We start from the raw sequence: 26,380 nt of genomic DNA, 5'->3' as shown, positions 1-26,380 counted from the left end.
TATACGTACTAATACAAATTTACAGCTGTAGCAGTATTGAAAATGTCTGTAAATGAAATACAACATTATTAAAACAAACTTATACATCAATAAAATACCTGCCCAAGTTTGATCTCAGTGTATTTAATGTTGCTATAGCAGTCTCTGATGAGGTGGTATGTTAGCACCCGAGCATTACTAAATGATCCAATGCAATTTAAGGCTCACAATGTGTGTGAGAGATCACTGTCAACTATATATATATATATATATATATATATATATATATATATATATATATATATATATATATATATATATATATTAGGGCTGTTCAACGATCGTGTACAAAATAAGTTGTCTGTGTTTACGTAATATATGTGTGTTTGTTTTGTGTATAATTATTATGTATATATAAATACACACACATACATGTATATATTTAAGAAATATAAGCATGTATGTATAAATATATAAATATATATTTAAATTATATGTAAATTTAAATATTTGTATAGAAATATAAGATATTTTTCTTAAATATATACATGTATGTGTATATATTTATATATACATAATAATTATACACAAAACAAACACACATATTACGTAAACACAGACTCTTATTTTGTACACGATAACCACGGTTTATCGTTGAACAGCCCTAATATTATATATATATCTTATATTAAAAATAATGATAAACATATGTATAAGGCCTATATACATTAAGAAATTTCAAAACAAACATGATAAATAATCTAGTTTGTGATTTCAAAACAAGTTCTCAAAAACAATATACATGTTGCAATACATGTATATGGCACTGTCTTTGCACACGAGGTATCAAAAAGCTCAGGATGTTTAAGCATCATTGAAAAAACAATCCAATTCTGATCTGAATCTGATTCTGAAAACTAATTTCAGCTCAGATTTTGTTTCAAGGAGGAATTGACCTTCTTGCAGTCTGAGCCCATTGCGCACAAAAGTAATATCCGCTAGATGCTTTTATTGCATGGATGATAGTCGATATGATTCTGGAGTTGATCTAACCCCTAAACTTTTCATATGCACTGTTTTCTTTTCATCTAAGATCAAGGACAGGAAGAAGAGCTGTCGAATTCAAGCGAACCATTCTCAAGTGTGCCATATCCATTCATCTTTTTCAGTTTGAGCTGGTCCGGGTGAGTGAGGGCCTGGCTCTCTTCCACAGCCTCTTTTGTAGCAAACATCTGACTAATCTCTACAAACGTCTTATTTTTAGTTTCAGGAATAACAAAGTACACGTAGATGGCCACAGCCAGACACACGGAACAGAACACCAGATAGCAGTAGGACCCAGCAGACATCTGTAGCAGAGAAATAGGATGGAACGCAAACTAAGTTATTCCTTTTTAAAACAGCTGAATTAAATGAAGATGATTGAATTTCACACTGATTGACTTTGACAAATGTGTTCAACACGCAAGGCGACATCAATTCTGGAAAACCCTTTTCTGATCATACGCTGTGTACCTTTAGCTTTAACTGCACTGTACGATACCTGAAGGAACGGAAAGATGAAGCCGATGGTGAAGTTCGACATCCAGTTAAGAGACCCTCCCACGGTGTATGCGGCAGGACGATGGGATTGCTTGAAGAGCTCAGCTGTGATCAGGAACGGAACACCCGCTAAAAAAAAAAAAACAGACACATCCGTATTAATGGCATATCGTGACGCTATGTTTATTTTTCATGTTTAATTACCAACCTACATCTCAGAGAAAAAGTGCTGTGAAACCTAGAACGGTCATATTTTTTAGCCTAATAAAATGCATAAAAGCACAATATTATGAATGCACTTTTATGCACATGCATGTACGCACTGCTCTTCTGCAGTGCAACAGTTCTTGGAGGGAGGATAATAAACTAGCTTTATGAAGAGCTCGTTATCTCAATATGCAGGAAGCAGAGATTGTTCCACTGCTTAAGTTCTAATCCCTTTTGGTTACAAGTGAAAAATAAGGAGGCACAAGGTGTTATTTCAAATGTAATGAATTCAGGAACAAGCCAAGCGATGGCTTCATTATTTGTGCGTGATAATTGCAGCAGGAGGCGTGCTGCAGTTAAATTGATAAGGAACTCTGCTTGTAATTCATTGTTCATGCAAGATTTTGTCTTAAAAAGCCATATTCATCATTGTTTATGAACAATGAGCCATAAAAAATCCTAATTAAAGACGTAATTACACCGATTGAGACTGGGGCCTGAGAATGAATTATAGATTTTGGAGTTAGGTTGGATAATGCATCAACTCAGTAAAGCACTTGTAGTCTCATTCATCACTGTAGCAGAGCTACTCCTCTCTGCTCTTATTGTGCGCATAAACTATGAGTCTGATGCTCATGCAGCACTAATAGAGGGAAGTACACACTTTAACTTTCATACTTTGATCTTTGAAACTCTTTAAAACATCAATATCTTCTTAACAGTAGAATTTAAGATCACTATCTCAATTCAATGCAATTCAGTCTAGATATAATACATTTCTAAGATATCTGTACTCTATTATATGTTCTACCTAAGAATTACACAATATTTCAATATTATAAAATGTGCCATAATATATTTATGTACACTAATAACTAATAAACTCAACAGATCTGTACTGGAACAATGTAAAATAAAAATAAGTTAAATTGTTATGTAACCTCCAAGTTAGTTTTGTTTTTTTAAAATATAATTTCAATCTAAACTATTTTAAAACATGTTATGAAAAACAAAACAAAAAAAAACCTCTTAATGGATTAATAATGTTAGATTATTCATTATTCCCAGTGAATTTTTGGTGAACAATGTTTATTAAATACTTAATGTTTATCAAAATAAATAAATAACACGAATAATAACATAAATATTTTTTGTATTTTTCTATAAATATAAAATATTAAAATAATAAATATAATAAAAGCATACAATTTAAACTACTTATTTCTGAAAGATTGAAAGTCTTTACACTATTCTGAACAGATAAAATGTAAACATATGGAAAATATGGACAAAATATAATTTATTTTACACTTTACAATAAGGTTTCATTAGTTAATGTTTACTAAGAATTAACAATACTTCTACAGCTTTTATTAATTTTAGTTAATGTTAATTTCAACATTTACTAATACATTATTATTATAATCAAATATAGTATTTGTTAACATTAGTTCATGTACAGCTGGATTTTTATTGACTAACATAAACAAAGATTAATAAATAAATAATACATTAACTAATGTTAACAAATGATACCTTATTGTGAAATGTTACCAAATAAATATATATGACAACACCATCTAATTCTTATATTGAGGTCTAAGCTCTTGCTTTTCAAAATTCTTCCCCCAGGTGTCGCTATTTCACTATTTGAAGACGTCATCTGGGAATTCAGGGTCAAAGAGCAGACAACTACTCATCCAATTGAAGCAGTGCTTTACTGAATGTGTCTGAGCATGACTTAAAGTGATGTAGCCATGCAGATTACTTTAGATTAAGAGAGTAAAAGAAGAAGAAAGGGAGAGAGACACAAAAAAGTTCACCTGGCCCGATACAGAATCCAGCGATTATCCCAACCACACACCCCACACTCACATATTTCATGAAAGGCACATGTGTCTGAAAAGATGATCATAGTAAATAGTGATTAAATGATGTAAAGATGATAAAAGTGTGATCATTCACAATCATATGCAAAACAATGACATTCTCACTTGTCCAAGTATTTGCCAACAGTTAATTCAATGATTAGTGCAGTTTAAATTTAGTATTTAAAATGATTATTGTCACTTTATTATCTATATTTCACTTACTTGAAGAATCAGAGACAATGTTATCCCAGCACAACACATTCCCATGACACCAAACCCTCCAATTATCAATGGCCTTCGCCCAAGACGCTCAATGGTGAAACACTGAAAGAAAAACAAGAGATGCAATGTGGATGTTCACAATACGCACTTCCTTTTTGTCTTGATCGGATTAATCAGTAACTGCTGTCTTGAACGGATGGCTTATGGTGCTTTTTTGAAAGCAAATGTCATAAAAGCATAAAGTGGAACCTTGTTTTTTCATTAAATGCTGCTAAAATTGAGTGCTAAAGCTGTGCACTGTTGACTTAAAGGCGGGTGAAGCTGACATAAGAATGAATAGCTGTAATTTTATAACCAATCTCTAGCCTTCCTCTCGTGTGCCATTCGCCTCCCGAGTGAGGGCCAATTGACACTGACAGCAATGAGTTCTTCTGACTAACAGTGTGCCTCTTTCTCTCCGGTTGCTGCTGCTGCATCACTAAATCGCGGCTAAGCGACGCAACTGGGAGAGAGAGAGACTGTATCTGGCCTTCATTACAGCTCTGAGATGTGACCCAAAGAAGGAGGCGGCAAAAACAAGACACATCAGTCTCTCTAACGCTCATCTTATACAGTGTTTTTTTATGAGTGTCACAGCAGAAAAATACACAACGTGAGCTTGGAAAGATTGAGGGCTAAGCTAAATGAAAATGATCAAGATATGAAAAGACGCTCTTTCTCAAATGTAGCAACTCTAGTGTAGTAATAGACCGAGTGATGTCTAATAAACTATTTCGCGTCACTATATAACCTTGTCAAATAGTCTTTTACCACTATCAATAATTGAAACAGACAATTTTCACATTCGACTCTGTGAATGCATCGGTAGAATAAGAAAACTTACCCCTATGGGGCCTACGACAATCTCTATAGCTCCAGTTCTTACAGTGGTGTACTTTTTCTAATCATTCTTAAAGGTCCCGTTCTTCGTGATCCCATGTTTCAAACTTTAGTTAGTGTGTAATGTTGTTGTTAGAGTATAAATAAAATCTGTAAAATTTTAAAGCTCAAAGTTCAATGCCAAGCGAGATATTTTATTTAACAGAAGTCGCCTACATCGAACGGCCAGTTTGGACTACATCCCTCTACTTCCTTCTTTAATGACGTCACTAAAACAGTTTTTTGACTAACCTCCGCCCACAGGAATACACAAGAGTTGCATTTGTAGAGTGTGTTTGTCGCCATGTCGTCGAAACGCTGTTATTTTCATCCCGCAGTCCAATCACCGGGTCTGATTCCGGCTCAAATTGATAGGGTAAAATTAAAGACATGTTTACAATAACACTGAGCGCATGCATCTCCACGTTATGGTAAGAGGCGTGACCTTTCCGGGCAAGATGCGCTAAACTGCTGTCGAATCACAACACAGGAACCGCTGGCACAATCAGAACTCGTTGCGTATTTCTGAAGGAGGGACTTCATAGAACAAGGAAGTCATCAGCCCGTTTTTATAACAGTGGAAACAGCGGTATACAGATAAGTAAATTATGTGAAAAATACTGTTTTTTTACACGCGAAACATGAACACATGTTATATTGCACACTATAAACACAATCAAAGCTTCAAAAAACCACGAAAAATGGGACCTTTAAAACAAAATAAATTTACACGAGAAACAAAATTGCACAATATATTAAGTGATTGTTATATGATATAAGAATATAAGAAGTATATTGAAGTATAGTGGTGCGGGTATGACCACTTTGTAGGCCAAAACGTGGAAACGAGTTAGCATTTTAGCACTTCCGGTTCCATTGTGATGAAGTCAATGGGTTTTTTTTAAAATGGGAATTTGGTGAAATGACTGAAATAAGGTCTGTGGTGAATGCAAGCTCAAGACACTTTCACAATTTATTCTACGACATAAATACACCAGTATTACCCCACTTTTCATTTTTTTAAGCTGTTACGTGTCTTGAAAAAGGCGGTTGCTAAATGCTAACAAGTGGCTAAATGGACTACAGAGGCAGTCGGGGAGATTAAACGTCATCACGCCGAACAGGTAAGCTCAGTCCGCTTTTACAGCCTCATTATGCTTATAATTGTGTACTTCTAAACTATTCTAACTTAAACTTTATGGAAAAAATGTTTTTATATAAAAACTGAAAGGGTTGTCGGAAGCTTATTGGCGACGTTGAACTCGTGAGACTGTGGTGTAGTTTTTTTATAGTCTACCTTTAGCTTTTTACTACTGGCATCTGCATTAAGCATTAAAAATTCATAAAAGTTGTGTTCATCTGTGAAAATTATCTTGATGGACAAAACATGCAAGTACCATAAACTTTTGTTGATCACAGAGCTTGTTTTTGCGATAATCCAAAAAGAAAAATCCTATTGGGTTTTTGTCGAGGGAACCAGCATGATGCTAACTACCGATTGGCCTACAAAGTGACGTCATACCTGCACCACTCTATTTTATCCCTTTGGTTCTTTTTTTGGTTGTTTTAAGCAAAAAAAAATAAAATAAAAAATAAATTATTAAGATACTAACAATATATTTTGTTAGATTAATGCTTAAAACAATACAAAAAATGGCAATGGAATATAAAAAAATAAACAACTTTAAGGATTTTTACCATTTTTTTGTCATATCTTGTGAAGTAACAAACCAAGTGATGTCTAATAAACTATTTTGCATCACTATATGAATATGAAATATGAAGAATATAAAAACTCACCCCTATGAGGCCTGCAATGATCTCTATAGCTCCAGTTCCTACAGTGGTGTACTGGATCTCAGGGGCGGGGATTCCAGCGTTCTCAAAGATGTCATTGGTGTAAAACCAGATCTGGGGAGAACATGAGAGGGTAAGTGGAAGGATAGTGATTTTGGCTTGTACAGGTGGCATATCGTGACTGCGAGCGGTTACGGCGTACAACACTTCAGATTCAATTTGAGAGCTGGAGGGCTGTGTGTGAGGTTAGGCAGGGGGGTAATCAGAGAGAACACAGACGGTTTGAGAGCTGCTGGGACTGTAGAGGACACACACGGCCTGCCTCTCTCCTGCTGCTCATGCTGAAGTCAGCCAAGACTCACCACCTGTCAGCCCCATTTACACTGAATACACACACAGACGCTCACAGGGTCACCTGCCACCTAAGGGCCCTACAGTCAATGTCATTTAATATTCAAATTTGATATCAAAACCCCAAAGGGCAAACCTGGATAGTCCTACTTGGATTTGACATCAGCACCTCAAGACTATTTTCGGGAATTAAGGTTACTATGAATTTGCGAAAGAATCTCCGAGAGTTTTTAAGTAGTTCAAAAGACGATTACTGATCTTTCAGCTTTGTAGCCATATAAAAATGTAAGGAAATGCTGTTCAAGCTAAACTTTTATTTTATTTTATAATAACCTCTGTAAATGCCAGGCTAACTGAATAATGCAAGTCACACACATTGTCATGTTCTGGAACTCCTCAAAAAATGTGATGCTAGAGTTCTTTTTTTCAGAATCAGTGGACTGAATATCAATGTCTGTAAATGAATTAAAGTGATAAATCGCCACTGGGATAATAGCTTCTTTTTTTTGCCTTTGTGAGGTTTTAAAATTAGACTAGATGAACTCATGACGAAACTAGAAATTGCGATTTGACAAAGTCCAGATGGAATCTGCAGACTTTTTTCCCGCCTGATTTTGGGACATAATCTGTGGAATTCTGCAGAATCTGATGTGCTAACAGAGCTGAGAGTACTGCACTGTTTCGGTAACAAAGCAGAGTTAAATTAGCCAACATTAAATGAATGATTTAGTGAACAAAAAGCAAGGAGTGAGGAATATGTACAACTTTTTGAATTCTGGGTGCACAGATTCTGTGTGGGCCTGGTAATGAGCTCTCGATCAGTCTTTATCCTCATTATTACATAAAGAATTAGTCTGCCACCAAAAACAATTCAGGACAATAATACAATTAAAAGACATTTCTAATTAAAAAAATAAAAATCGAATAATTCTACAGCATGTCACACATTAAATGTGATGCTAGAAAGCTTTGCACAGTTTCTTTGGGTGAAGATCTTTAATAGCACATTGTGTTTTTGCTAAGATCCATCAGAATTCTTATTCATAACCCTGATTCTGATCATAATGCAGATACCATATAAAAGAGCAATGCAGAGGCAAGTTTAAAGGGACTGTCAGCTAACACTATACCATCAAACTACTACTGAGAAAAAAGCTATCCTTTTCTGGAATCACAAGCTAATTGTTAAATTGTTAGCTCTGATTTAAACGGGGATGTTTATAGATCAAAAAAGATCTGCCAAATCACCATAATCACCATCTTAACGATGTAACAATTAAAAAATACATCTACTTTGCTTGAATAATAGCTTATATTTATTGCTGTAGCAGGGTAGTGGAAATTAGATTCCATAAACACTTTGAAAAAAGAAAAAAAGACTAATTTGTTAAGCTCTGATGGATAAAGAGTGAGGTTTCTGTCAGCTCTGTCCTCTTAATCATCTGAATAATTAATCTGAAGTTAAGCAATCTATTTCAAAAAGGTAATTCCCTCTTCCTGATGAATAAGGAAATGAGAGCTCTTTAGCCACTTTAAAGAGTTAGTTCACCCAAAAATGAAATTTCTGTCATTAATTACTCACCCTCATGTTGCCCCAAACCTGTAAGATCTTCGTTCATCTTCGGAACACAAATTAAGATATTTTTGAAGAAATCTGAGATTTTTTTTAATCGCCCATAGAAAGGCTCAACTTTAGTTTCCTGCTTTTTATTTGATGCTGGAAGAAATTTTGTGAGGCTTTAGAGGCTAAATATCCCAGATCCCAAATATCCCAGATCCCATCACTGTTCACAGTGTTCATATCATCACCTTTCTATTACAAAGAACGAGCAGGTACAACAAGCAACCTCAAAACATGCAGTGTAGTCAGCTCTATATGTTACCAAGGATTTTAACCTTACCGCATCAATGCCAGACAGCTGCATACCGATGTTGATGACCACAACAGACAGGACCTGCCAGCGAACAGTGTGGTCCAGTAGCAGTTGCCAGACAGACACGGTCTCCACTGAGGACAGAGAGCGTTGCTCCTCCTGCATCTCCTCTATTTCTGCCTGGATGTTACATTTGGCTCTGTACCATTTCAAGGCTGCACCAACAAAGAGAACACAAGCTATTGGTTTAATGTTCATCTATATCAGGGGTCAGCAAAGATTTTAACATGAGGTGCTTTTTTTTTAATCACTGTGCCATAATCCCCATGACACCACACTACCACTTACCCAACTTAAGCATGACCCATGAACTCAATAAAACAAATAACACATTCTGTAATACTCATCTCATGGCAATGATCACCCTCCTACATGTCAGTGAAAGAATGTGTGTTTATACTGCAAAATAATAATTTCTTTAAGTGAAATAAAAATGTAAGTTTTTTGGCTTTTAGTATGTATATGTTAGCCTTAAGGTTATCTATAAGCTACTGTGCTCCAAAACAATGACAAAATTTGCCTTTAGAAGATATAAGCGTTCAAAACTTACAGACTCTCACTTCCGCCAATATGGATCAACAATTTCATACAGTGTAAACATGCCTTCCATTGGAACAAATGAAGTCTGGATTCGCACTAGTGTCATGCAAACTGCCGCAGCGCGCACAGAGTTTGCTCCTGTCCAGAGACGCGATAGCGCAGAGCGGATCAAATGCGTGATTCGGCAAAGACCACAAAACGTATCAGACCCATTTGAATTCTACACAGAATGCCATATTTTAAAGCGATGGAGAAGATTAAGAGGGAAAGCGGTTAGATGTCCCACCCTGTCTTCCTGTTTTAGTGGAAATTAAGTCAACTCATTGAATAACGCTGCACGTTTAAAGGTACTTCATTGGGCCTTTGACTAGTATTTTGTCTTGTTTTTTAGTAAAAATATCTAATCACCCTTAAAACAAAATAAATTTACTCGAGAAGCAAAATTGCACAAGATATTAAGACTATCAGAATTAATTAGTATGTATATGTATTAGTTTAGACTACAAGCTTTTTTTTTGTTTTGTTTTTTCATACTATGGAAGTCAGTGGGGCCCATCAACTGTTACCCATATTCTTCAAAATATCTTTCTTTGTGTTCAGCAGAAGAAAGAAATTCATACAGGTTTGGAACTACTCGAGGGCGAGTAAATGATGACAGAATTTTCATTTTTGGGTGAACTATCCCTTTAAATTTATTTTATCCCATTGTTCTTTTTTAAGCAATTTTTTTTTTTTATGTATATATTTAATATATTTTATTTGATTTATGCTTAAAATACACCAGTGTGGTAAGAAGAATAAACTTAATTAATTTTAAGGATATTTACAAATGTTTAAGGAAACAATTTTGCATATCTATTGCATATACTTTTTATTTTTAAAAATTCATGGTAGGTTTGATGATTGAATAGGATTACGCCATCAATAGAGAGATTCATCTTTAGAAATATATTTAAAATGTTTCAAATTCTTACTCAAAATCATTTCTCTCACCAGTGATAGTGGCATGAACATTGTGCTTCTCGATCAACAGGTAGCGTGGACTTTCTGGAAACCATGGTAACAGCATCAGCTGGATAAAGGTAGGGACAACAACAAGAGAAAGAAACAGTGGCCAGTGCTCCTCCTGTCAATCAAAAAAGCACAAATTGAAACACAAATATTGAGCTCTATTTCATAACTTTTATGGAAACGTAACTGTATGATGTTAAATAGATTATTGAAGTTAAGTTCGTTGTTATACCTTCCCCAAAAGTTCATGCAGGCCCAAGACTTGAGCTGAGAAAACCCCAGCACAAATGAAAATGCTGGGCATGAGCCCCAGGAAGCCTCTCAGGTTTTTAGGAGCGATCTCTCCCAGGTACATGGGCACCACGCTGAGAGAGATACCTGGAAGATGGAAATGAGAAAAGCATATCAGAGTCCATTCATGTCTTTACTTTGCTATACCTGCTTTTTTCAGTTGGGACATACCTGAATGTATTCCTGTGACAAAACGACCAAAGATGACCATTTCGGGCGAACCGCAGATCCTGCTGAACCCCATGAGAGACGCTGCTAAGAACACCAGTACAGTGGAGTTGACCACTGTTCCTTTCCTGCAAAAGTGAACACTGTGAAGTCCAGCTCTGCCACTGCTCATTAAGCTAGGACAGTCATGCTCGATATCCGGCCACCTGGGAGTTTAACTATCAAAACCAGATAAGTGATGTTCCATGACAGTGCTGCTGGGTGAAATAGCTGCATTCCTTGATTAGTTCTATCAAGTTGTAAACTTTCCCCCTGATTTACAGACGGCTGCACCGTGTTCTGCGTTATGATCACCTTACTGCTATAAAACATTTTGCTGGACTGAAATTGATTAGAACAATAAATAGGGTCATGAATCATCGTCTTTCATTTGCATTTAAATGTCTGCAGTCAAATCTTGTGGTGCCACTCATAGACACTCAGAACAGACTAGACAGGAGGACTTTCAGAGTCCTTGGAGAGCACAAAATAGAAGTGTAAGCTATGGCATAGTTTACATAGTGCACATAGTTAGAAAGTGGTTAATTAAACAGTTTAGTCACTATACAGTAATACCACATGCAGCTAATAATACTAAATTCTGGCTGTGGTCATTTAAAGGAATAGTTTCTATAAAAATGGGGGGGGGGTTGAATAATGTACTAATAACTCTTTTTCATGCAATTACAATGAATGCGGACAGAAGCATTCAAGCTTCAAAAAGGACACAAAAGCATCATGAAGTATCATAAAAGTGGTCCAAGACAGAGCTATTGTTCAAAAGATTTGGAATATAAGTCACACAGACCACTTTTATGATACTTTTGTGCTTTTGTCTTATTTTTGAACCTCTACAGCAGTGGTTCTCAAACTTTTTTCCCAGTGGGCCGCACAATGGTCCAAGTGCAAGTCTCACGGTCCGCATATAATTTACATATGACGTCACCAATGCAAACCAATCAGATTTAATGTTAAGGTATTAGCAGATAATACTATTATTATACTTAGATGTTGCACACAATAAATAACAAATAAAAACTAACTTACTGACATTAGCTTTACAATAATAATCAGTAATGCTCAATGAACACACAAACTGTATATACAATCACTTTAAGTTGCTATTTAATTCTGTATGACTTTATGACTCTCTTCAACATCATCGCAATAGTCACCAAACAATCACATAAACGCCTAAATAAGCAAATATTACTCAGCTCTTTTTACAAACAACACTGAGTGCACTGTAGGCTAATTACAATCTCCGACGATATCAAGCATTCTGTCATGTCGCAATCCCTCGCGCAGCATCGGATCCGCGAGCGCGCGGAGCTGGGCTCATCCAGCCGCGGGTGCGCGTGATGCGGTTATTTTTACTGATTTAAAATACATCAATCAAAGACATCGAATTCACAGTTCAGTCTTTTGAAATTGTAGGTTTTGCTTATCAAGTAGGCTACTTTACTACAGAGCAAACAGGAAGGCTGCCCATCTCGCTCATTAGGCCTAACAGCAAACTGATTCTTCCATTCTTCTTACCTTTACTGCTGATGCTGCGACTCTGCTTGTTTGCTTGTGTTCCTTCATTTTATCTTCCACATTTAGTTTTTCTCCTTTAATAACAAATTTGACCATTTTGAGGCTTAAATTTACAAAATTAATGGCTACTAGGCCTATTTGAACTCTTCCTAAGCGCGCACTTGTGTTTGTTTCGTTAACTGAGTGATTGCGTCATTAGCCTACATTGGCTGATGTCTGAAAATAATAAATGCTCACCAAAATTATTTTATATGACAAATAAAGCATTATAGCTCATTTATATATTTTTTTAATTCACTTTAATTTAAATTTTAAAACAAAAATAAATTGTATGCTAATTTTTTTTTTTTATTATTAATTATTGTGGACGGGCCGCAGGTTGAGAACCACTGCTCCACACCCATTCAAACGCTTACTGCGCGTTAAGTGTCGCGTCGCGCAACTCGCGCCCAATTACATCAAAAGTATATGCTCACTGGATGTCATGGCAACTGAATCACGGAGGAAAACTTTAAATATCTCGCCTTCGCTTTAATTTCGGACCATCTCCAAAAAGACATAAAACACTAAACAAATGATTTTGACATGCGTTTATCAAAGTAGGAAATCCAGACTTTTAATCCCTTACACACAATTACTGCTGTTGAAATCATGGTTGAAATACGAAATGGAGGCGGGTCCGGATTGAATCCCCTCCGAGTCCGGACTTTGAGAAGTGCTGCTCTACAGTATATTGACTATTAACTGTAATTGCATTAAAAAATTGGTTGAATAAATGATTATAGCATTTTTATTTTTTGGTTGAACTAATCAGGAACAAATATATTCAGAGCTTAGTGGACTGAACAAAATGTCTGCTCTTTTCCAGAGTACAAACAAGGCCATTTACAAGGCAAAGGCAAAGTCGTTCAGTGCAGTCAGAGAGGTCAGGTGGGGTGACAGATGAGGAAGAATATACCTCGGTGGCCTTGACACTCAGAGGAATTTCTGGTAGAGTGACCACACCATGCCAGATGTTATGGGTCTCCTCCTGACTTACCTTCCAAATTTGGTGACCAGCATGCCCACCATCAAAGAGCCGACCAGGCCTCCAATCGCAAACACAGAAACGGTGAGTGAATACATGAGTGTCAGGGCCTCCTCGTTTAGTCCAGTTCCATTACGATTTACCACTGTACGGTTATAGAATTCTTTAATGTACTGTGAGTGACAGGGAAATAGACAGAGAAAGAGAGAGAAATTAAAATAGTTCACCCAAAACTACTGTTTGCATTTATTCTTCATCATACTGTTGAAAACTTTTGGGCTTCCTTTTTTTTCAGTGGAATTTTTGAAGAATATTTTGGTCTGTTCCATGTATTGTAAGTAAAAAAAAAAAAAATCACTATAAAAGTTCTTGAAGAAAGCAAGTATATGCCGGACATTGTGAGAGTGATTTTATTTTTGGGTGAACTGTTCTGTAAATTGTTTTTTTAACACATAAAGCACTGTCAGATTCAATTAATGAATACACAGAAAGGTATCATGAACAGCCATCCCAAATTACAACAATTTTTCATATTTTAAGTTCCTGTTCAGTGAGACACACCTATCTACATGGACTTACAAGCATCTGTCTCGTGACAAGCTCTTCTCTCTTTCTTTCTTTCTATTTCACTCGCTCTCTTCTCTGCCTGTACTTTAAGGTCACAGTCTAATTTAATTCCAGTTTATGTACCTTATCATTTCCATTCCAAATTCATTTAAGCTGGAACACTGCAATACCATTTAAAAGACTTAGGAGAACTCCTAACATAGTCTTTCAATTTTCTCAACAATAGATTCAACTGAACTAAAACTGAGTTTACCAAAAATCTGGATTACTGATAATATTCATTGAGCTTTTGCTTTAAAAAAAAGAAAGAAAATCAGCTGGATTTTTTTGGATTTCTATGTTTGAATCCTCTTCATTAGCACATGATGTTCCAAGAAAAACAGAACAAAACAAAGCCACTTAAGTAGGGTATATAACAGCCAGTCAGGAGACCAGACAGGAAAATTTAAATATTTTCATCATTAACAGGCTAATGGGGCAGGGCAAATAGGTCCCTACTTATATACATGAAGAGCTGCTAGAGGCAACCACTGCAGCACAAAATGCCTGACAAGCCAAGATGAACAAATAACATCTGAGTCATCTACAAAAAATGAAAATAAGGCTTCAACACTTTGTTTCTTCAAGTTTATGGAGAAAGACTAAGGATAACTTTCACTTTTTGTCCCATGTCCTTATGCTGGGCAAACCTCCCGCTCTCCGGTTAAAATTATGATTTATGTATCATATACAAATGTAATATATAAATATTATATATTAAAATATACAAATATTTATTTATATTATCCCACAATTTATTGAATTCACATTTCACATACTACAACAAGAATGTCTAGAATGCATAAAATCGTGTTAAAGCAAAATTCTCTGAGATCTTGCATCAGTAGAGCCTCTGTTCAGGCCACTATGTTTATTCTGACCCCGAGCCTGACGTGCATCTCTCTACTGGAAGCCACTTTTTGTGATGAACAGAAAAGTATTGCCTATGTTATCTGCTGATTACTTGTTTTGATGAGCAGTTTTGGCAATCGAGGTACAGGGTATGTCAATGAGCTCTTACCCCAGCAGGAGAGTTGACCACAGCTAAGTTATATCCATAGAGCATTGAGCTACCAAAGGAGGTGAGGAAAGCCACTGCCAGCAGAGATGAGGTAAGATGCTATTAAAAAGAAATAAGCAAATATGAATGGCCTGTGAGCTGTAATTTTCCTCACTTTTTTCTTAAAGCAGCAAGCTATCTCTGTTTTTTCTTTTTTTTCTTTTAGCTTTGAATGAAACTATGAGCACATGTAGACCTGATATCATAAAATCACATTCAGAAATAGTCTTGTTTTGGAAGAACTAAATCAGAAATGAATCAAATATTGACATAATACAGATACATAATGCTTATTACATAAAGAACAGGTTTACATTTATATGCCCATTAATGTGCGTTGGACAGGTTGAGTATTTAATATGTATGTGGCACACATACATATAACATTTAAACATATTTAGTTTTATAAACATTCTATTCTATTCTATTCTATTCTATTCTATTCTATTCTATTCTATTCTGTTCTATTCTGGTGATCTTAAAATGATGTAGCAATAGCATAAGTCAGATGTGGAGAGAATAGCTTTCTCATAGTGTGACTTCAGTGGTCGTTACACTTCAGATCATGAGTGGAAAACTTAATTTGTTCCACTAAGTGGTCAGATACAGTTGCTTATGTATAGTCCTACACGTGAGGGAAGATGCTGAGAAAATGTCTTGTGACATTAACTTAATGCCTTTTCTTTTTTCTACACACCATTTCTTACAAAAGAAAAATGTGACATTAAATATTATTGATATTTCAATACCTTTTAAAAACTATTATTACAAAACCTTCATCAACCAAACTTCAACGGCCTACTAAAATTAAACTTTCATAAAGTAGCCAACCATTTGAGACATCATTTTTTTTGTAAAAACTAATTCTGAAGATCTTTTTATGGCAATCAATAGTATGGTTTAAGATGATGATAAGACAATATAGAAACGAAAACAAATAAGTTACAAAACAAACTATTATAACAAAATGACACCATTTAAATAGTAATAAAATAGTCTACTTACCGATGTTATTTTGCCTGGACTCGTAATTAACACTTCTTCAGCCATTTCAAAGTTATTTATAGGCTACAAGACTTCTTGAGATAAACCGTGCGAGTTAAGTTTAAGTATAACGTTAGTTAGTTAGCTACTGGCCGTCTTTCGGTGCTACCGGCTTCTCCACCGACTTCATCTTGGACGTGAGGGTGTGGTCATAGCGGGCATGAGGGTGTGGTCATAGCGGGCATGAGGGTGTGGTCACACTGGATTGACAGCCAAAACATCGTATGATTGACAGCGATGTGGCCTCTCATCTCATCAGTCCAGTCCTGCACGCGCGCTTACCTCGCTGCACTTCCGACCAAGGCGCGCGTCTCTTAACAAGGCCAAGCTTGTACAATCACATGACAGTCAACAACGTGATTCCTGCTGAAATCAATTAGCTAAGTGAATTTACAAAGTCTGCGGTCGCTAGAATGAAGAGACTACGGAGAATCTTATAGTAAGTAATCCAAAAAGACAGTACAGGGAGCAAAAAGACGATTGGTGTATCAATCGGTTTAGAGTTGATGAGTAACGTTACATAGGCGTTATTGAATGCCACTAGTGTCAATTCAGTGAACTCAATGAGGAGCTAGTTAGTTTTAAACTTTAAATAGCTATTTATAAACAAACATAAATGACTTCCTCTGAAATTACATTCCATTTCTGCTGATATCACTTTTTGACTCTGGTGACGTATGCCGGACTTCTCCAATCCGCTTACAGTTTTTTTAATTTGCTTTGGTACTATTTTCATAACTCTTAGTACAAAACTCCTAACTGATCACACTTGTAACACAGCTAGTCATTCTTTCACAACCTGATCTCATGCTTTCATTCTAGTTGTACATATTTTCATTCTACATAATCATTGTTTCAGAACACAAGATTGTTGTAATATGTAAAGAGAACATTTGGTTTGATCACAGAAACACAACAGCATGTTCTTCTTTCAGTTTAGTACTTTTAACATTCAGTTAATTCAATAGCAAACAATGCAAGATGCATGTTTCAAATCACCCTTGTTGCTGAAATAATTACACAGGCTACAGATGCCACATTAGAAAATGCACTTACATGACCTACATTACATAATTGACATAAAAATCCATGTTTGTAATATCTATTCAGTGTGTTATCAAAAGGTGTGAAGTGACACAGTCATGAGGTTTTGTGTAGAACAGAGTGTGCTGACAATACAGTAAATGTTCTAACTGTACCATATTTATACTCACTAAAAAATGTTGGGTTAAAAATAACCCAACAAGTAACCAAACTATGGGTTAACATAGCACCTTGCCACCTGTGTTTTTTTTTTTTTTTTTAACCAAATGTTTGGGTTAAAAGCCAGTTGGGTTAAAAAATAACCCACAGTTGGGAAGGTGCTATGTTAACCCATAGTTGGGTTTATTTACTTTTTACTATTTACTTTTATTAGTGAGATTAATTTAATGAATAAAATGCACTGTTTTTAAATACAGACTGTTTATTTAAGTAGTAAAACAATAAATCTGTTTTAAATGACATTTTTAAATGTATCTTAAATCTCAAATTCAAAATGTGCACATGTGGTATACACACACAAAAAAAAGGGCACATACAGTATTCCAATTCATAACAAATGTGCATATACGGTATACAGATTCAAACAAATGTGCACACATGGTTTACCGATTCAAAACCTACACAGGTGCATATATAATACACATTTAAAACACAGATGTGCACATACATTACAGAAATATACAATCTAAACATTTGTGCACATACGGTATACAAATTAAAATCAGAAATGTGCACATTCAGTATACAAATTCAAAAACTACACAAATGTGTACACCAAGGACATACCTTTATAATACTTAAAGAAATAAACATATCCTTAATAAAAGGCTACAGTGTACACCATATGTATTGTGTTATAAACACCTTGATGTGTGTTTTGGCTACTGGATCTACTGATGATCAGTAACATCGAATACAAAGTTTTTTAGGAGGCGGCAATGTGTAGAAGGAACTCCTCCAGGAATATTATAGACTGCATGCTGCAAGAACTCCCAAATGGGAGCAGAGGGCTTTGGGTAGTTTATGTCATAGATATAGAACATTTTGAAGCATACATCCACAGCTTGAAGTAAGGTCTTCTTTTCAACTGCCTCTCCATTGAAAATGATAAAAACTTGGGAGGAATTTTTCTGAAATGTATTAAACTGAACGAGAAGAGATGCAAATGAAAAGTCTGATAGTAATAGCATTATGAAAGGCAGTTACTGTGAATGAAATATTTATGTAGATGAAACACTTATTTTGTGTTGTGAAAAGGATTCTTTGTGATTTTGTGTATTGTACTAACACAATTGAAAATATGCTGAAACGTTTGAAAAAAGTGCAATTTTGATGATCTGTTGTGAGATTAGTACTAAGAGTTTTGAAAAATTACCAGTTGCTTGTGAAAATTGCACCAAAGCAATTAAAAAAAAAACTAAACTTTGGCACTGCATCCGCATCCATTGCCACATCTCAAAATCTAATCTAAAACCAATACATAGAACCAAGTCCCATCTCTTTCTTTTTCGGTTATGTGTTGGGTGTACAACAATACAAAGCAAAAGATCTGTCACTACTGCCATATAGCGACTTTAAGTCATATCCTAGCCTGTATCTTTTGTTGTTAAATATGCTTATGCATGTGAATGACAATTCATGATGACTTTAACTCTGAAGTGGAAGAAAATAGTGGAGACATAAGATAGCTCTCTTTGATTGTAGGCACTTCCTGACGTTTTACATTAGTAAGTAGGGTTGTAACGATATCACGGTATGAACACGTACGATTAAAATATCGTGTACATTTGCTTACTTAGGGTATGGTAAAAAAACGCAGAATTTCACTTGCGCATAGACAACAACTTTCCACTTCACTAAACTTGCTCCACATACAGCAGACAATGTCAGAGACAGAAGTTGCTATCTCTATTCTCTGCGCCCCGTTGAAAAATAAGTTACAATTTGCAGTGTGGGAATACTTTAGATATAGAAAAACACACGCGGGGCAGTCCTCGAGTGTAGATATCCAAAAACAATGCGGGCGCAAAGTAGGCCTACCTGCAAAAGGAGGAAACCATCGAACATGTTGACCTATATTCGAGAACACCATCCGTGTAGATGCAGGTATGTTCCGTTTATAACTTAGGTCGTATGATATGCGTGATGGAGAGGGAATCCCGGAATCCAGTCATGGAAATGGAATGTACAGTATAAGGGGCCGTTCACACAGAACGCGTCTTTGCGTCTAAAAACGCGAGACGCAGCGCTCAGGAGTGGTTTTAAAAAAAGCGCAGCATAGAACGCGAGGGTCTCGAGACGCGCTTTTGAGACGTGATGCAAAAACGACAATAACGGAAATAATAGAAATAGGCAAACAGCAGAATTGACAGATACAAGTTTTGACATGGAAAAAAAAGAAAATAAGATAATAATGAGCCATGTTGCAGTCATATAAAACAGTTGTCATGCCAACTTGCTATTGTAAACAGAAGCTCACATCGCTTGCCCCGCCTCCGAGTTCTTCTGATTGGTCCACTGTTTTGGAACTGACATTGATGAGCGGCGCTGCGTGTAAAAGTTGAAATTCTTTTAACTTGACACGGCGTCTTAAAAACGCGGCGCTCATGTGTGAGGCGCTGCAAAAGACGCGAGACGCGAGCGTAACGGTCATGCACGTCTGTTAAGCGCGTGTTTACATAGAAAAACAATGGGAAAGTAGCGCATTGGAATAGAAAAACGCGTTCTGTGTGAACGGCCCCTAACGCAGCGATGTCAGGTAAAAACGCGCGATTTGTTGGACTGATGAATAAAACGAAAGCAGAGCTGTACAATAAATCGAATCGCGACATGGTCTAGGCGGGGTCTTTGAAAATTAAACGCAAACAGACTGCTGTATAAATATATCTGTCTGTTTAACGTGTTGCTGTGTGAATGAGCTGCGCTGTTTCGTGTACTACATAGGCTACTTAAGTATGCGCGGCGCTCTTATTGTTTTTTTAAGTGTTTGCCGTCTCGTTATCAGAGGACATGAACACAAACATATCCACGGTTGCTCTGAGATAGCGCTTAATGAGCATTTCATCATTTTATTTGAGAAAAAAGCTCTTCACTACCCAGCTAACAAAAAAAGGTCCCCAGAACGTCCCCTGAATGGCCTCTGCGAACGTCCCCCGAACGTCCATGTGTAGGGTCCTGTGGCTGTCCCGGGGACGTCCGCAAAGACGTCCTCCGGACGTTCACGGGGACGTTCACAGGACGTTCAGCGGCCATTCACGTTTAGGGGATCGCTTGTTTTTTATTTTACTTCCCCGCCTCCGAGAAGATTAGCGTACATTTCTAACGGTCAGCCGCGACGGACAACAACTTCAGCAAACGTTTGTAAATGTAATCTTGTCATATAATTTAAACTTTACAAGATAAACAGTGGTTATGGTAGCTAATGTCTGCTAAACTAAAATTTAAAATACCTTTTTGACCGACGAAAGAGAAAACTCAAGGCCTCATCTGAGAAAATCACCGGCAGGACCGTTAACTGTCGACGCAGCCGAGCGTTGCCATGGATACATGCGCGTAACCTAAATAATGACGTCACTCGATCGTCACTTGCTTGTATCTCACAGTGTGGCTATATTACACTTTTTGCCACATGCTATACCTTTCTTATGTGTAAAAATTAAAGTAATTTTTTTTAAATAACTTTTCTTTAATAAAACCATGTTTGACAGGTATTTATGGGTATAGGAATTGTCTTACCTGTGTTATTTTCCAATTTCTTTGCCAGCAAAGTGCTTTTCCATTCTTCATCTTTTCTTTGGCTGCATTCATCAGTTGAAGTCAATAACATTATTTTAGAGCTCCAGTTCAGGGTGATTGGGACACTTTTTACCATTGAGATGACTTGGATAAAATGTCCCATTCTTATATTATCCCACATCTTATATTCAGTAGCCTACTATTGGGGGGCATCATGATTTTGATGTTTAAAATGATAACTGCTGAAAGCACACATGATCTGATGACATCTTTAATTACGCGAGTACGCGAAGTTACTCCATTATTTTTTCCCATAGGCTAACATGAAAGTTGTTCATTTTTGAATACGCGAGCTTCATTTTCATGCACGTCTGTTAAGCGCGTGTTTACATAGAAAAACAATGGGAAAGTAGCGCATTGGAATAGAAAAACGCGTTCTGTGTGAACGGCCCCTAACGCAGCGATGTCAGGTAAAAACGCGCGATTTGTTGGACTGATGAATAAAACGAAAGCAGAGCTGTACAATAAATCGAATCGCGACATGGTCTAGGCGGGGTCTTTGAATATTAAACGCAAACAGACTGCTGTATAAATATATCTGTCTGTTTAACGTGTCTGCCTGTGTGAATGAGCTGCGCTGTTTCGTGTACTACATAGGCTACTTAAGTATGCGCGGCGCTCTTATTGTTTTTTTAAGTGTTTGCCGTCTCGTTATCAGAGGACATGAACACAAACATATCCACGGTTGCTCTGAGATAGCGCTTAATGAGCATTTCATCATTTTATTTGAGAAAAAAGCTCTTCACTACATCCCGTCAAAATAAAAGACCGGTTTTTAACTCGAAGAAATTGACAAATTTATTATCATTGTTAAATAGAATGTACTTCTCAAAATAATTATGAAAAAAGTTAATTTCATTTCCATCATTTTTGATAATATTTGTATTAAAAAAATAAAAGCCAGAAGAATTAAGTCAAAGCAGAATTTCTGAATTTTAATTATTAATAAAAGTTGTTCAATTTCTAATCCATAATAATTTATTAAACGTATTTGATTGTTTTTTATTATTGAAATCTGAATAGAGAAAACAAACATTTTAATTAATTTATTGGTCATTTTAACTGATGATATAAATAAAAACTGATTGTTAAATACCGTCTACCGTGATACCGTGAAACCATGATATTTACTCAGACGGTTATCATACCGTGGAAATCTCATACATTACAAGATGTGTGGTAGCAAGATGTGTTGCAGTGTTGCCAATTTAGCGATTTTGTAACTAGATTTAGTGACTTCCCTGCCCCTTTTGAGACTTTTTTCAAAGTTTAGGGACAAACCTTATCTAGATTCTTATTTTGCCCACTGATATATATTCATATTTATATAGATCAATGAATTTGCCATTATGATGTCATCTAGTGACATTTAGCTACCAGTTTTAGCTTCTTTCAATTGAAAGCAGTTGGCAACACTGATTCTTTTTTTTGATCTATAAAGCAAGAGGCTGCATACATAATCGCATACTGTAGTAGGTACTACATTTGGTTTAAAATTAGCTTCAAAACCGTTAAAAAGTACATTTTATATAGTGTGAATGTGTGTAGTATAAGTGAAATTCAGATCCACCATGTTGTAACTGTCATGTCAGTTGCGTCGCTTCACTGCCATTTACAAATCCTCTCCCATGGCCTCATGGGTTGGTAAAGTGTCCAGTGGCTGAGCACTTCAAAATCTCACCAGAAGTAGTATGTCATCAGGGTACTTTTCGCTTCCTCTTTTATGAATAGAATACTATGATGAATTCGGACATGCTACTTTGCTCACATACTGATTTTCGTTTCTTTTATTTGAAAGCAGGTTATGTGTTTATAATGAGCTTTAATTGATATGAATGAATGTACAGTTTGAGTCACATGTTAACACTGATATGATCATTATTATTTGAAGTGTGGTGATGATGATGACACGTTTTGATGCATGAAACTCAAAGAACGTTCTAGAGATTTTCGTCTCTGGCCTGTGTCTGCCTCAGGGCCTACAGGGTCTGACTGATCTGTCATAAGACTCATATCAACAACCTCATGATGCTTTGTGAAAATCATTTATGTTTTAAAGTAACACTCCATACATAGAAGGCCATGTGTTTTCGGGGAAACCCAAATATGAAGATATGAATATGAAATATAATATGAAAAGGCTCTTCTCTTTATGAAGATATGAACTTTGCAATCAGGCTGAATCTCCAAGCATCTGTTCCTGATTTTTGTTTATTTTTGTCATGTTTATCATTTAGTTAGTAATCGTGAGTTTTATACTAGTCAAGTCAATACCTAGTCAATACTTCTCAAATCAAAAATAAATCTTTTGTTCTCTATTTCCATGTTGACTCCAACCTGGTTTTATTTATTGTGGCACTGGTGGAGTAAATGTATAGAAACTTGCTCATCATTCCTTCTCTTCAATCCTCATACTAGCACATGTGACCCTGGAGTATAGAGTGAGCCGGTGTAGTTGATTGCTGTTGGTGTGTTCTTGTAATGTTGGAGAGTGTTGTGTACTTGATCAGGTTAAGAATGACTTAGATTGATGGCTGCCCCTGAAAGCTAATATCCTTTCCCTCTATAGCTGATTCTCTGATGAATGTAATCAGGGACAGCTACTCACAAGCTGACAGCAGGTTAGATTTCTCCAGATCAATGGCGATGTCCTCTGTCTTTTAGAGTCTTTCTTTATAGCCTTTTGTTGTTAAAAATCACACCTCATTCACTCAGCTGTATTTATTGATTAGGAAGAACTTGAGCTGTATATTATAGAGAGATTAAAATAGTAATATTGTCAAATAACCTTTTTCTTCTTTGATATATTTTAAAATTTTCAGCTGTCATTACTCCAGTCTTCAGTGTCATGATCCTTCAGAAATCATTCTAATATGCTGATTTGGTGCTTAAGTAACATTTCTTATTATTACCTTTATGTTGAAAACAGTTATGTTGTTTAATATTTTTGTTGAACCATTATACATTTTGTTCAGGATCCTTTGAATACAGCATTTATTAGAAAACGAAATGTGTATACTGTGTGTATATGTTTATTTAGTGCTGGGTAGTAACTAATAATCAGATTCCAAAAATTAAGTACTTGTAATTAGATTATATTACATTTTAAAAAACCCATAATAATCAGACTACAGTTACTTTATTGATTACATGATTAATTGTTATTCTCACAATGGCAGTAAATTACTCATAATTCATTGATTCTCCCTACTATGTCTTTTTTCTTTAAAATTTTCCTTTCCATTGTTTATCTAATCAACTACAGACAAACACATTAATTAGTTTAAATTATCACTCACTGAGTCATTTAACCATGTATTACTTTTGTAAGGCTTTTGTCTTTCAAACACATTAAAATGTAAATTCATGTAATTTCATATTTACATGCAATGCAGAAAACTTTTTCGTCAGCTGAACATCATGTGATTTAAGTCCATAAGTAAGGCCAATAATAAAATTGTCAATAATAATAATAATGATAATAATAAATTAATAATAATAAAAAAAAAAAAAAATATATATATATATATATATATATATATATATATATATATATATATATATTTTTAAAATATTTTTTAGAAAGTGTTTTATTTTGCTTGTTTTTTTTTATTATTAAAATGAAATTTTCTGGGAAACCCTGATGTAATATTTAATGCGCTTCATGTTGATAGAAATAGAAAATAGAATTTATATCAATATGGTACAAGATTATCCCATTCAAATCAATGTGATAAATGAGTTTGGTCAAAAGTAATCAAGAAGTAATCATGGGTAATCTAATGGATTGCGTTACTAACATTTTTTGTCATGTAATTTTTTTAAGTAATCTACCCAGCACTGTTTATATGTGGTCAACAGTGCTTTGATGGAAAAAATGAAAAAGTAACATCCTTGTTTGTATAGACCTGTTAGTCAACCACTGAAGCCCTCTTGTGGCCATCTCATTTACATAAAAAGCTCCCAGTTACAAGAAAGCACTGTGAAATTGGATGGCAAATGGGATTCTCCTACTCTTGGTATAATGCAAGAAGCTGTATTTTCGAATGCTCCCTGTGTAAGAAGTACTGTTGGCTGACTGCTGTTTAGCACACATTCAGCCAGGGCATCGCACAAGCTCACGTGAGTGTGTCGAGGCACCAAGGATACATACAGAGGCTTTAAAAGGCTCTAAACTCGAGCTACCGCATCTGCGAGCCGGCATACATCACTCTGTTTATCGCTGCCACCGCTAATTGAACATAGGCTCACAGAATGGTGCCCCCATGTGTTCCATAGCGCCGCACAGCCATTGGCTGTTGTCGCGGCGACGCAGCCATTAATGAGACAGGGCCAGGAAGATGGATTACCCAGTGCCATATTGCCCATCATCCCCAATCAAGAACCACCCATGGAAATTGATTGTTCTAATTTGCTCTCATTATTATTATAATACCCGGACAAAATAACACACACGGCTCGCTGTCAAAGCCGTGAAAACCAGCCATTAGTTATGGGGGAGACAGCAAATGCGTTTTATGAGTTTCGCAGTTAGTTGAGACGTTGGATGCAAACACATCTTAATCAGATTTCCCCTCCCTCCATCATGGTGATATAGCATCTCATTATCTCCACCTCAGAGAGTGGTGGAAGAGAGTACACATCCATTTATACTTTAATGTCAGTGTCACAGTTTTACTTCGTGAATAATGCCTTGAACTTTCCGTGAACAAGAACAGTAGCGATTGCCGATCCAAACTGGCAGAGTGAAAAACAACATTACGCTCTAGCCAGGTTGAAAACTATTACCCTGGAAACAAATGAGTAAAAAAAAAATGGGGGTTTAATTTGTCGACTTTGCTGTAGTCAGCAACTTCATCCGCTCGTCTCTCATAAGAGTTCTTGTTGTTTTTAACGCACTCATCAGCTTTCCTTGGACAGTTGAGAGCTGCTCTTCGGGTGCTTAGTACCCCGTCTAACCAAAAAGAACAAATGGTCAATACCTCAGGATGTGTCATGCGGGATGGCTATAATTAGTCCTTCCTCCACTTCAGCCAATGATGTACATCATAAATGCTTTGTCTCCAGTGCCAGATTAAGACCGCAGCCCAGCGCTGCTCCCAAATCCTCCCTGCTTACACTGCACTCTGTCTGTCTCCCGAGTCCCTTGCATTATATATGCAAGAGGTTATAAGGCATGGAAACGATCAAAGCAGGATATGATAATGCATCCCTAATCACAAACTAGCCCCACGAAACCTCGGCGGTCTCGCCCTTTTTATTGGGCGGTGGTGAGGAAACGGCAGGTAAATCAGTTGAAGATTACACCTCAGATAGTTTTATGACAGAGCCAGGAGTCCCATCAGGGAGGAATTTCTAGCATGGTCAGCAGCATATGAATGGTGGGGGACATCGT

General features: G+C 36.2%; 2 protein-coding genes across 30 annotated transcripts in view; one reads left to right on the top strand and one right to left on the bottom strand.

The window, feature by feature from the left end:
• Positions 1 to 579: 579 nt before the first annotated feature.
• On the bottom strand, positions 580 to 19,603 carry slc2a15a (solute carrier family 2 member 15a). 2 transcript variants are annotated; one of them, XM_048205024.1, is made up of 12 exons: positions 19,231 to 19,603; positions 15,064 to 15,162; positions 13,449 to 13,609; positions 10,835 to 10,959; positions 10,605 to 10,750; positions 10,355 to 10,487; positions 8,789 to 8,976; positions 6,540 to 6,650; positions 3,822 to 3,923; positions 3,552 to 3,627; positions 1,523 to 1,650; positions 580 to 1,328 (listed from the first exon to the last, which is right to left on the bottom strand). In XM_048205024.1, exons 1-12 carry the CDS (start codon positions 19,255 to 19,257, stop codon positions 1,074 to 1,076), a joined length of 1,551 nt encoding a protein of 516 aa, XP_048060981.1. In that variant the 5' UTR covers positions 19,258 to 19,603; the 3' UTR covers positions 580 to 1,073. The 2 variants fall into 2 exon arrangements, with proteins under 2 accessions (XP_048060981.1, XP_048060980.1); XM_048205023.1 differs by lacking the exon at positions 19,231 to 19,603 and adding an exon at positions 16,108 to 16,246.
• Positions 16,451 to 26,380, top strand: part of tlx1 (T cell leukemia homeobox 1) — a 100,003-nt gene continuing 90,073 nt past the window's right edge. For 27 of the 28 annotated variants that reach the window (XR_007186787.1, XR_007186786.1, XM_048205035.1 and 24 more), the window contains exon 1: positions 16,451 to 16,585. The gene's annotated coding sequence lies outside the window, so the exon portion shown is untranslated. The remainder of the gene's footprint in view (positions 16,586 to 26,380) is intronic. The other variant, XM_048205038.1, reaches the window with a different exon arrangement.

This window comes from Megalobrama amblycephala, linkage group LG10, assembly GCF_018812025.1.
Source record: "Megalobrama amblycephala isolate DHTTF-2021 linkage group LG10, ASM1881202v1, whole genome shotgun sequence".
NCBI classification, from domain to species: domain Eukaryota; kingdom Metazoa; phylum Chordata; class Actinopteri; order Cypriniformes; family Xenocyprididae; genus Megalobrama; species Megalobrama amblycephala.
The sequence above is the reverse complement of the archived record's forward strand: the minus strand, read 5'-3'. Positions and strand labels throughout refer to the sequence as shown.

Coding starts and splice junctions, on each gene's coding strand:
- slc2a15a (XM_048205023.1), bottom strand. CDS start 16,152: ATGGCTGAAGAAGTGTTAATTACGAGTCCAGGCAAAATAACATCG. Junction 10,488..10,604: donor TGCATGAACTTTTGGGGAAG/GTATAACAACGA, acceptor TTTGATTGACAG/GAGGAGCACTGGCCACTGTT. Junction 1,329..1,522: donor TCATCTTTCCGTTCCTTCAG/GTATCGTACAGT, acceptor TCTCTGCTACAG/ATGTCTGCTGGGTCCTACTG.